A 10,631-nucleotide genomic window follows, 5' to 3' on the forward strand; every position below is an offset into this window, starting at 1 on the left:
TGGTTTGACTTTCTCCCTAATTATGGCCACAAAACTAAAATTAAGAGATGAATAAACAAACATATTCCATAAGGATCAATACTGAATTTAATCTTCTCACTGAAAACCAACAACATGAATCATAAAACCGAAGCAATTGACCTTCAAATTCCACATCAGTGTGTAACAAACTGGACAGCGTAAAAAGTAGCACGATTAGGTGAAACAGCCATTTGATGCAATGCAGCAGTGACTCTGCCCTGAATTTCTCAGTTTCCTGTTCTCCTGGTTTGGCCACCTCACTGATTTTAAACCGTGTTTAGAAGCACCTCTTCTCACAATGCATCCGCTTTGACCACAGAATTATCACCTAATAGTTTCTACCTACAAACGGAGAAATTACAACCTTGTAAAAGTAGAATTTGTGGCAGAGCCACCGTATATTAGTTTGCACACGTGGTCATAACGTCAGGCCTGATCGGTGTCACTACAAAAGCAAATAAAAATATTACAGCACAAAGTTAGATGTAGTGGAGTATAAGTATACTTGATTAAATATTCCATCAAGTAATGTAGTCGTTCTGAAAAGAGGATTATGGCCATAAATATCCTAAAATCGACAATACAGTGATTTGCAAAATAAACCGAGTTCATTTGTTTAAAAGGAAAAGTCCTATTTCATTCATTTATCTAAGTGAGTTACCTCTGGGTTTAGGCTTAGTCTGTACTACTTGCAGTACTGCAGCCTCCTACACCGGGTCGGGAACTGACTGGCTTAATTAGGCTTCCTGCTCCTCCTAAATGACTTCCAGTGTCCTGGCTGCTGTTCCACGACTTTCCGACACTGATAAACTGCACTGATGAGTAAAAACAACACAGCATTTTTGCTTTCATAGAAAAAAAAAAAAAAAAAAACCCAAAGGATTCAGAAAAATAACAACACTTTGAATATAATTCTCCTTTACATAAAGCAAACATGTTCATCTACCAGGTTTTTTTTTTTGCAAACACTCACATATATGAAAGAAAAACAAACATCTTGACATATTAAATAAATAGAAAGACGGAAGTTCTCTTGAACTGGGCTAAAAATAAACAACTTTGATCAAATAAAAACTATTTATGACCAAAATAGATACTCTATACATTTGGAAATAGCAGAATATATTTACATCACACAGATGCTAAACAATAAAGGCTGTGGTGTCTTTAATAACTGAGCAATTCGCCTACACTCTCTGCTTCTTGTACAACTCTTCATTCATGTGCTTTCTGGGGAACCACAGTGATGCAGGCACGTTTGACGGAAAGACACGGCCCTGAACATGTGTCCACGCTGAGAGGCGGAGACCGTTTCTGGCACTTTCCATTAAACATTATCTGTGTCTACTTCCTCTTCCTGCCTCTGCCTCTCCTGCCTCTGATGGAGGAGGGGCCCGCTCCGGCTGGGCCCAGACCACTGTCCGACGGACTGGCTGGAATGTTGATCTGTCCCTCCTGGATCTCACTGCGAGCCTCCGGAGGAAGATGTTCAATCTGCTGCTGCGTCTCCAAATAAAACATCACATCTCTCAGCTGCTCCTGCAGTTCTGCTATTGTGGAATCTTTATGATCACCTAAAAACCACAATGAAACCGAAAGATAGTCAACAAATTTCAAAGAAGAAAACTTACAGTGACGAACAGTGAAGTTGTGACTCGGAAACTAAATAAAACAAAACTTTCAAAAAGAGCTCTGAAAAAAAAATTAATAAAATAAAATCAAGCTGCACCAGTTGCACTGTTTTGGCCAAATATTCCATATACCTGCCTAAACAGATCATGAGGATCCTCTTAATAGCTGACAGTAGTGATATAAACATGGAAACACGAGATCAGAGTGCAAACTGTCCAAAAACAGGTTTTCACTATGATCAATTAATTACAGTTTATAATCGAATGCAATTTTAGGCCGTGTGGAAAAGAGTGTTTTCTGAAGCTACTGTACATTCACATTGTAGTGAGTAATGTGCTCTAACACCCTCTCGCTGGTCATGGCCTCCACTCAGCTGTGTGAAGTTCCTGTCGCTACGAGCGGCTGAATTTCACATTTAGTACAAACACCGTAAAACTGTGTGAAGAAGTGAGCTGGTGTCCAATTTCTAAATACACACTCCAGCCTGAGGAAACGGAGTAATACAGTTGTACTTAGTCCATGTCCTGTTTTACTAAGCAGCAAAACTCCAGGTTGCGTACGTTTTTGTATGTTGGAGAGAAATGCTGAACACCACAAACAGAGTCTGCTGCAGCCAGATAGAGTAACGTTTCCCTTCACATCTGCTGGTGGTGAAGCACTGTTCTGTCCCTACTTCAGGATAAAATGTGTGGCTCAACAGATTTTACTAAAGGATTCTATTTTTATACCATTACCAAAAAAAAAAAAAAAAAACAACTAAAAAAAACACTATATGGTTTTTAAGTGGGGAAAAACCAAACACCAAGTACTTGTTCGTGACTTTCTGTGAAATGTTTCAGTGCCAGCACTTCGGTCGACACCTTTACCAGAGATGTTCCTGTTTACCTGCAGCTACAAGTACAACTTTCCATGTAGCTTCAATTTGTTTATGATTTGCACATTTTACTGTCTGAACAAGGAAGTTCTCTGGAATAATGATACCCAAACAAAAACAGCCCTTCTAGCTTGAGGCGTATGTCCCCTCTGCTCTTTGGGAATGGTGCCATATGGAAAAGCATTGTACTAAATTCCTGTTAACCTTATTTCTACCACATTCAGCTTTGTCCTGTTGCCCCACTTTAACCACAGCAGCAATAAGTGACAAAAAAAAAAAAGCCCATATTGGAGCTGATTACGAAATGCAGACATGATCTGCAGGCTCTGTAATGCTGACTCTGGCAGGCTGCCAAAGAAAATGTTCTGCTGACAGTAAAATGCATCTGTTCTCACTAGACTGAAGCACAACCATCTTTCCAACGCACATCCACGTGGATGCGCGTTCGCAAGCTTTGTAGTGGTTTTATCTAATGTGCTCTCATCTGTACTCACTACTGTCTTTTCCTTTGCGTTCCTCCTCTGCCAGCTGTGCCTGCAGCTGTGCCTGGTTGGCTCTCAGACAGCGGTTCATCTCCTGCTCCTCCTTCAGCTCTTGACTCAGCTTCAGCACTCGATTATTCAGCTGGGTGCACCTGAACACACGGACGAAGTGGAGGTGTGAGCTCACGACTTCTCCACAAAAACAACTATCAGACTCTGCAGTGTGAAATCTCAATGGGAAACAAAGGTTTATCACGTTGTATTTTGCTAGAAGTTTCCTTTGACGGGACATTTAGGCAGCAGGCAGTCGGACTTTACTGTAACAGGAAAAAAGATGAAATTGATATGTTGTAAAAGTTAATTTGTTTTCTCTCATTAGAACTATCTGGGAGGTGTCTAATGATTCCACAGAACAACTGTGGCAACTTTTCCAAAGCTTTTCCCACACAGACTCCACATAAAGCCCAGACAATGTCGGGAGAATCAGATCTGGACATCATCCAGAGTTGTCGTCTCACACGTCTTGCACATTGGGAGGTTGTCCAAGTCCGACGTGTTCTCGCATGAGAGAAACTCCAGTGGGCTTTGGATGGTGGTGGCACCTGAACAGAATGTGTAGGAGGTCTGACATGACACGACAAGCATGCAGTGTTTCGTTCACTCAAAACTACAGCAAACTGAACACACAAGCTGAACACAGTCCCAATGGAAGACGTCTCGTCTGCAGACCCCCCCTCTCTGTCCACACATGGGGCTCACTCGAGCATTAACTGGACTTTATACATTCCAGGCAATATCCGGCGTGTTCGACTCGGGGGAAGCTCAGGGCTGCAGTGAATATCAACAGTTCAAGCTGCTGGAACAACGTATCTGAAAGGTAAAAGCTAAAACTCTGTGCAAGAGGAGAAGTGAGGAGACCTCGGTTTTTTCTCTTTACTGCTTTGAACAAAGACAATTTTTTACCATTAATTTTTTCAAGGACCCTCACTTTACTTTTGGAGCCTAACACTTGTGCACAATACAGAATATAGATTGATCCTATATTCAACATTCATGTTTTGTTGTTTCCCAGACTGCAATGAAAACACAAAGCTTGATTTATTAAACTCTTGTATGTTTGACCTTCCTTCCGTACAGAACTGCCTCTTCAGCCGCTGGATGCTGGATTTTGCTGTGCGCCTTGGGCCCCTGCCACATTCAAAGGGGAACCTTCTTCCCATCTTTTGCAGCAGCACATTTCCTTAAGAATTTAAACTACTTTGCTGCCTCATTTTTCTCTTCTTTCCTGCCGCAGTCCCAACCGGAGAAGAAACAGCCCCACAACTCCCTGCTCCACTGTAGGTAGTAACTTGTATCATCCTTCTCACAGACATGCTGTTCAGCACTGAGGCCAAACAGTTTCATTTTGGTGTGTTTGGACTATAGCACCTTTTCCCATTCAGCTTGTGAATCTTCCAGGTGACTTTGGCAAAGCTCAAACAAGACTTAATGTGCCCTTTCCTCCTTTATTATTATTATTTTTAAATCTGTCCAAGAGAACAATGCTACATGGCAACAATCAACTACATGACAATTTGCTCTCGGCCTACTGCACCTGTAGGTCACATAAATACTGGTTAAAATGTCGCACATCACCAGTCGGTAACATTAATCCCATGACTTTAATTAACGGCAGGACAAACGTAAGGTGGTGGTGTGTGTGCGCTCTACACATGCTGGCGGGGAAACAGCCTTTAACACACCACCACTGTCTTGGCCACAGTATAGCTGAGATGGGAGCCATCACCCTGCAACATCTCTGAACATTCAGAATACAGAATGGACTGACTCTGTAGATTTTCAGAGCAGAGGAAGATCCTGTTCTCTAATAAAACCACCAGCTGATCGTGAAACAGTTTTATCTCCCGGTTAATATCTTGTTAATAATTTAATGAAATTGTAGTTTGGAATCAGGACCTTCAGCAAACCTAAACGACTACATGCTAAATACATAGGAATAAATGAGCACGTATTGCTGCCGCTTCCCCCCCCAACACTTTTAACATGAACTGTTGCTCCAGCAAATGTATCTGACAAATGAAAGTATAACAAATCAAATTAAAGAGAAATCCCAGGAGTCATGAACAAGGAAGAACACGTTCCTGAGACGACATAGTGCTACATGTCTTTGTAACAGCCACATAAATGCCAGAAACAGAAAAATGAGACTGACAACATGTAAAATGTCTGTTAAAACCTACTTTTTCTCCATGCTCTGCTTCTCTTTGGCAATTTCCCCGAACCGTTGCTCCAGGTTATCACAGCGCTCCAGGGTTTCCTTAAACTTAGCCTTCATGTTGTGTATCTGCAGGACAAACACCAAAGTTAGAGGACACACACTAACCTGACAGCAGAGCAGTGGAGAAGCCACAAATACCATAACACCACAAATTTAGGGGCATTTTGTCCCAGCATTCAGTTTGTTTAAGTGCTTTTCTGCAGCTGCAGGCAAACCGGCATGTAGGATTAGCCGTGAGGGTGATGTTCACCTCATCGTTTTAACTAAAGTGTGACTACAGATGGCAGCACAGAAACATTTCGTTCATCATCAGAAATGGTCAAGGAGTGTATTAAAAGTCAGTAAAAAAAAAATTAAAAAAATTTTTTGAATTAACTTTAATTTCTGATGAAGGAACAAATAATACTTAGCTATAAAACAAACAAACATTATGTTATTCTTGTTGCTGCACAAATAATTACTTAGTAACTGTAACTATCATTACCTCATCAGCTGTCTCCTTCTCCAGATGAGCAATTTTGTTTTCCCAATAAATCCTCTGAGACTCCAGCTGACTCGTCAGCAGGTATGAGTACTGCAGACATGTAGCATTAATTAGAACATTTCACAAATAATTCAGCAAAAAAAAAAACAACAACAAAACAAAACAAAAGGCAGCAAAAGGAAAAACTCACTTCTAGTTGAAGTGCATCAATTTTCTCAGCATGACATGTGTCTCCCTCACATTCATACTGCACCATCTTCCCATCTGTCTTACTGGCCACCAGCCGATGCACGTAGTTATCTACAAAAACAGGGTTAACAGAACAATAATCTGCAAAACTTTTGATAACTGTTGAATTTGTTTTAGTCCATTATCTCAATGAAAGAAGAGAGTGTATGTCTGCTGGATGTGTTATTAGTCGGAAACTGTCCATTAACACCAAATATATTTTGCTATTTTTCTGCCCTCTAGTGTCTGAAGTTGACGAATGCAACCTCAAGCAGCTTGTTGACAAGTCAAGGAGCATGGCTGCTATCGCACTCATCTCTGGTTAAGCAGGGAGCGAGCTAGCTGATGCTTGTTTTATTCGGTTTGGATAATACAGATTAGGTGGATTTTGCTTCAGGCCCTTTTCCTTTTACCTAGTCATTGGGTCTGTGCACACTGAAGCTACGATTTCAAGTTTTTAGTGCAGTCCAGCTGAGCAGCGTTGTACTGGCCATAAATTATTTGATCTTGAAATTACCAGAATACCCTGTTCACACCAACACATACACCGACCCACTTAAATACAGTACCTCCTGCGTAGTCCCAAACACGGTGGTTGGTGAGCTGCATAGCGTAAGTGTGCTGGGTTTCTTCAAAGTGCTTGTAGGCATGCCGACTCACGTAGCGTCCACATCCGATGTGGCCGCAAATCAAACAAATCCACAGGTTCTAGAGAAAGAAAAAAAGCACGTGGGATGAGCAAAGTTTGGAATTAAAATAGCGACGTTAGAAGTTATGAAACATACGAAGACAGAGTGATAACACTAACCTCCTGCACTCCACACTCAAAGCACTTGTTCTCCTCAACTGGTTCTGGAGTTTGACAGTACCTACACACAGGACATCTGAAAACAGAGCACACATTCATCTACTGCCACATATATGTGCAGCAGTCCTTTGTGAAAACAGAAGAATGCATGAACATAGGACAAAAACAAACAGCACATGACATGAAGCCTGGAGAAATAACCAGTTCACGGACTGTCGGCTAAGCATGCGATTCTATTGTTGGTGAGAAGTTTCCTTTTTTTTTTTTTTTTTTTTTTTTAAATGATTGTAGAGCTGTCCCTTTATTTAAATCACAAACTCAAACACAAATGTTGTTGATTGACAAACTAATACATTCATTTACGGTTAAATAAATTGGAAATAAGCTAAGCCAAAACTAAATTTGAACTTGCATTGTCTGCCAATAACATTTTCTCAGAGCAAAAATCCCGCAGTGTAAACGATTTTCTATTTCTGTCAGTGTAGGACTCACGAGGCGTCCTCCCAGCGCTGGAGACACTGGCTGTGAAAGCTGTGGTTGCAGAGAGTGGTGAGGATGCCGTTCACCGACTCGTCCATTCGCTCCAGGCACACGGTGCACTTTGGCAGCTCGATCAGTTCCATCACCGGCAGACTGGCTCCCTGAGGACAGAGATCAGCAGGAGAAAGTGAAGCGTGTGCTACGTGGGGGTTGGAAATCTGCAACAAATATCGTGACTTCTACACATTCTCCAGTTGGGACATACAATGGGTACATGAATGAACAGTATATCCTCCAGACTGGGGAGGTGGCGAAGAACCTGGTGGTTCAGCAGAGCAGAGAAGTGAACTAAAGCCTAACAATAGACTGATTCTTCCGCGGCACAGAACTGTAACGTTCAAACACTTTTAATACCACAGCGTTGCAGTGGGTAAGAAGTTCCTCTTTTGTAGAAAATATGATCATTGTAGTTTATCAATAAACAGTTCAAAAAGCATTATGGCCAGTTAACACAATTCACTTTTGGTTTTAGTATCTTTGGGAGAATTATTAATTAAAATGGACAAACTCACTGGTTTTGTCCTTTAAGGACAAATGAGGGAACCGTTTCTGAAGAGAAGGGGGATTAGAAAACACTCATATTTACCTCTTCAGACTTTATAACCTCGGCCCGTTCGACGTAGATCAGTTGACATACTGCTTCCTCTATGGAGTTAAACTGGCGGCCATTACACGCCGTGTAAAAACTGTCCGCATCCGCCTAAACCAAAGCAAAGGAGACATCATCAACACTGAGCCCAATATGCACACACACATTGTTTTCCTGCTACAAAGAATTACAAACAGAGACCTACATATAAACTACAAATTACAAAAAGCGAAAGTTTGCAGTAATAGTTAGTGTTCAGCTTTCTGGCGAAACATCCAATGTGACTAACTGGGAAGTCCTGGATGGCTGAACTTCCTCCAACACATGAACACAAACAGCAGGCACAGCTAACATATTATAATAGTAATCCAGAGCTGTATGAGAATCAAATTAAAAGGACAGAATGTCCAGCAGTTTATTCAAATCGGTTTGATATTTAGTGCAGGAAGAAAGATCGTGCCTAATGCCTATTAGTCCCATGGTCTTTGCTTAGCAAGGAGCTTTTCATCATATACAACTCAGTATTTCAGCCCACACAAGTCCTCATCGTTGCGGATGAAAACAACGTGCAGAGATCCTACCTGTGTAGAGAACTTAATTAGAACCATGTACTGGTTTGGGGTGGAGTCCCGTATGATCTTCATATGCTCCATGACATCATTAAAAGGCGCCATAAGCTTCATGAGATCATGGCTGGTCATGGTCGCTGGGACAGTGAGGATACACACCATGGCACTGCGTCTCACGTCTTCAGTCAGCGAGGTCATTTTGCTGCAATGCCAAACAACAATGACGTAAGTCACGTACCATAAAACAACAGCAAGTGTCAAAGGTATAACCAGACATTTTCGGTGTGACTCACTTGGTCTTATAGAGGTGCATGATACCGTGGACGATCTCCACAGAGGGGTTCCCACTGAAGAAAGAAATCTGGTCTGGCAACTGCTTGGAGGGAGAGTCTGGAGCCATGCCTGCTGCTTCACTGCTGTCATCTGTGCCTTTAGTGGCAGCGACACTGTCCGCTTCAGGCTTTTCCTCACTCCTCTGCTCTGCTGAACAACCGGGTTCTTCGCCACCTCCCTTATCTGAAGGATATAATATTAACTTTGTCAATATTCTTGTTTAGTTTCTGCATGTTTGCTTTCGAGTATCTTGTAACATGCATGCGTCACCTGGGCCGGGCTCAAACGTTTCTATCACCATGTCACCCATGGCTCTGCTGCCGATGTGCTGGTGCAGGACAGTTGCTCTCTCCAGGTCAGTCATTCCACTCAGTGTGCGTTTGGCTAAACCCAGGGCTTTCTCCTGCCGTTCGTCCTCTGACATGTCTTCAACTACAAAGTGGACAAGAAGAAGAGAAAAGAGTCGTCTGAGTAGATCAATAGATTTTGTTTTTGTCAACGATTTTAAAAGCTGCTTTTCAACAGACCAAGATGACATCTTGAAATATCTTTTGTACAGTATGTATGATATTTACTTTATTAATGTGGGACTCAAATCCTCATATCTGAGAAAGTGGCAAATGTCTGACATAACTGCTATTAAGTGATTGTCAAAACAGCTACCTATTATAATTTACCCATTCGGTCCATCTCGACTAATAAGTTAATTAAAGAAAAATCCATGCAGCTGCAGGATCAAACAGTGCTGCCTTGCTGTTGACACATGCACGTTTACTTTACCTACTAAACAAAACGACTTAAAATTCACCTTTTATTACAGACGTCTCACCAAAGTAGTGCAGTTAAAAATGAGGCTGCTGCCTAAATATTTACACAAAGGCTCTTTGCATCAGAATCAAACGAGTCTGATAAATTAAAACATATCTACTTTGACAAACAGCAAACACATCTTCATGAACAGTTACCTCATTTACTACTGTTAGCCGTTAGCTTGCTGGCTAACTTGACACAATACGTTGTAAAAATAAGACTTACCGGCCGAGTACTGGAAACCCCGTGGAAAAGGCGACTGGTCGGCTAATTCCAAGCGGATGACGACCAGAGACACACTCATGTGTTACTGAAAACGAACTCCAACTGGGACAATAAGCACAAAAAAAGTCAGTGGCAGCAGGCTAAGCTAATCTATGCTAAGCTAGCAAGCGAGCTAATCAGCTAGCGCCTGAACGTAAACAAATGATTTCACTTCAGTCACATGGGCAGAGCTTAAACACATTTTCAGTCATACTATTTCTAGCCCTGCTGCCGATACATACAACTATTCCTTATGTGTTTTGTGACTAAAAATCGAAGACTTTCGCTAGCGGCTCCCAGCTGTCTGTAGCGTGTTGCTCTTCTTCGTAAGACAAAATAAACAAACATCAATTTTCCAAAAGTGTCCCGCTGCCGCCGCCTACAGGTGTAAACCTTGCACTGCAGCCGCAACGCTACTGGGGTAAAATACATTTGAACAAACTGGAATGAAAAATAAAGACATGAAATAACGTTTTAAAAATCACAAAACCCAGTAAAAAAAAAAAAAAAAACTTAAAGTGATATACAAAACAAAACCCACAGGGACAATGACGAAAACTAGACCACACGGACCACCCTCTTTTTATTTTTAACCAGTAACAGAAAACAAATTATGATACCAGATGATTAAAATAATTCCTGACATCATGTAAAGCTGAAGTTGTCCTTTTTTGTTTGCTAACATCACACGACCTTTACATAAGTTGGGCATTGTGTAC

General features: G+C 41.5%; 1 protein-coding gene across 2 annotated transcripts; it reads right to left on the reverse strand.

Moving 5' to 3' along the window:
* Nucleotides 1-64: 64 nt before the first annotated feature.
* Nucleotides 65-10,273, reverse strand: brap (BRCA1 associated protein). Of its 2 annotated transcripts, XM_067484588.1 has the most exons (14): nt 10,155-10,273; nt 9,874-9,975; nt 9,109-9,270; nt 8,799-9,021; nt 8,518-8,707; nt 7,934-8,047; nt 7,300-7,448; nt 6,808-6,883; nt 6,569-6,707; nt 5,962-6,071; nt 5,772-5,861; nt 5,250-5,353; nt 3,022-3,161; nt 65-1,595 (listed from the first exon to the last, which is right to left on the reverse strand). In XM_067484588.1, exons 2-14 carry the CDS (start codon nt 9,950-9,952, stop codon nt 1,366-1,368), a joined length of 1,806 nt encoding a protein of 601 aa, XP_067340689.1. In that variant the 5' UTR covers nt 9,953-9,975; nt 10,155-10,273; the 3' UTR covers nt 65-1,365. The 2 variants fall into 2 exon arrangements, with proteins under 2 accessions (XP_067340689.1, XP_067340688.1); XM_067484587.1 differs by having other exon boundaries at nt 9,874-10,262.
* Nucleotides 10,274-10,631: the final 358 nt, after the last annotated feature.

The sequence above is a fragment of the Channa argus genome, chromosome 18, assembly GCF_033026475.1.
Source record: "Channa argus isolate prfri chromosome 18, Channa argus male v1.0, whole genome shotgun sequence".
NCBI lineage: Eukaryota > Metazoa > Chordata > Actinopteri > Anabantiformes > Channidae > Channa > Channa argus.

Excerpts from the sequence above, each read along its gene's own strand:
- brap (XM_067484588.1), bottom strand. The coding sequence starts at position 9,952 with ATGAGTGTGTCTCTGGTCGTCATCCGCTTGGAATTAGCCGACCAGTCG. Across the intron at positions 9,022-9,108 it reads AACGTTTGAGCCCGGCCCAG|ATAAGGGAGGTGGCGAAGAA; the intron begins GTGACGCATGCA and ends TATATCCTTCAG. Across the intron at positions 6,708-6,807 it reads TTGAGTGTGGAGTGCAGGAG|AACCTGTGGATTTGTTTGAT; the intron begins GTTAGTGTTATC and ends TTCTTTCTCTAG.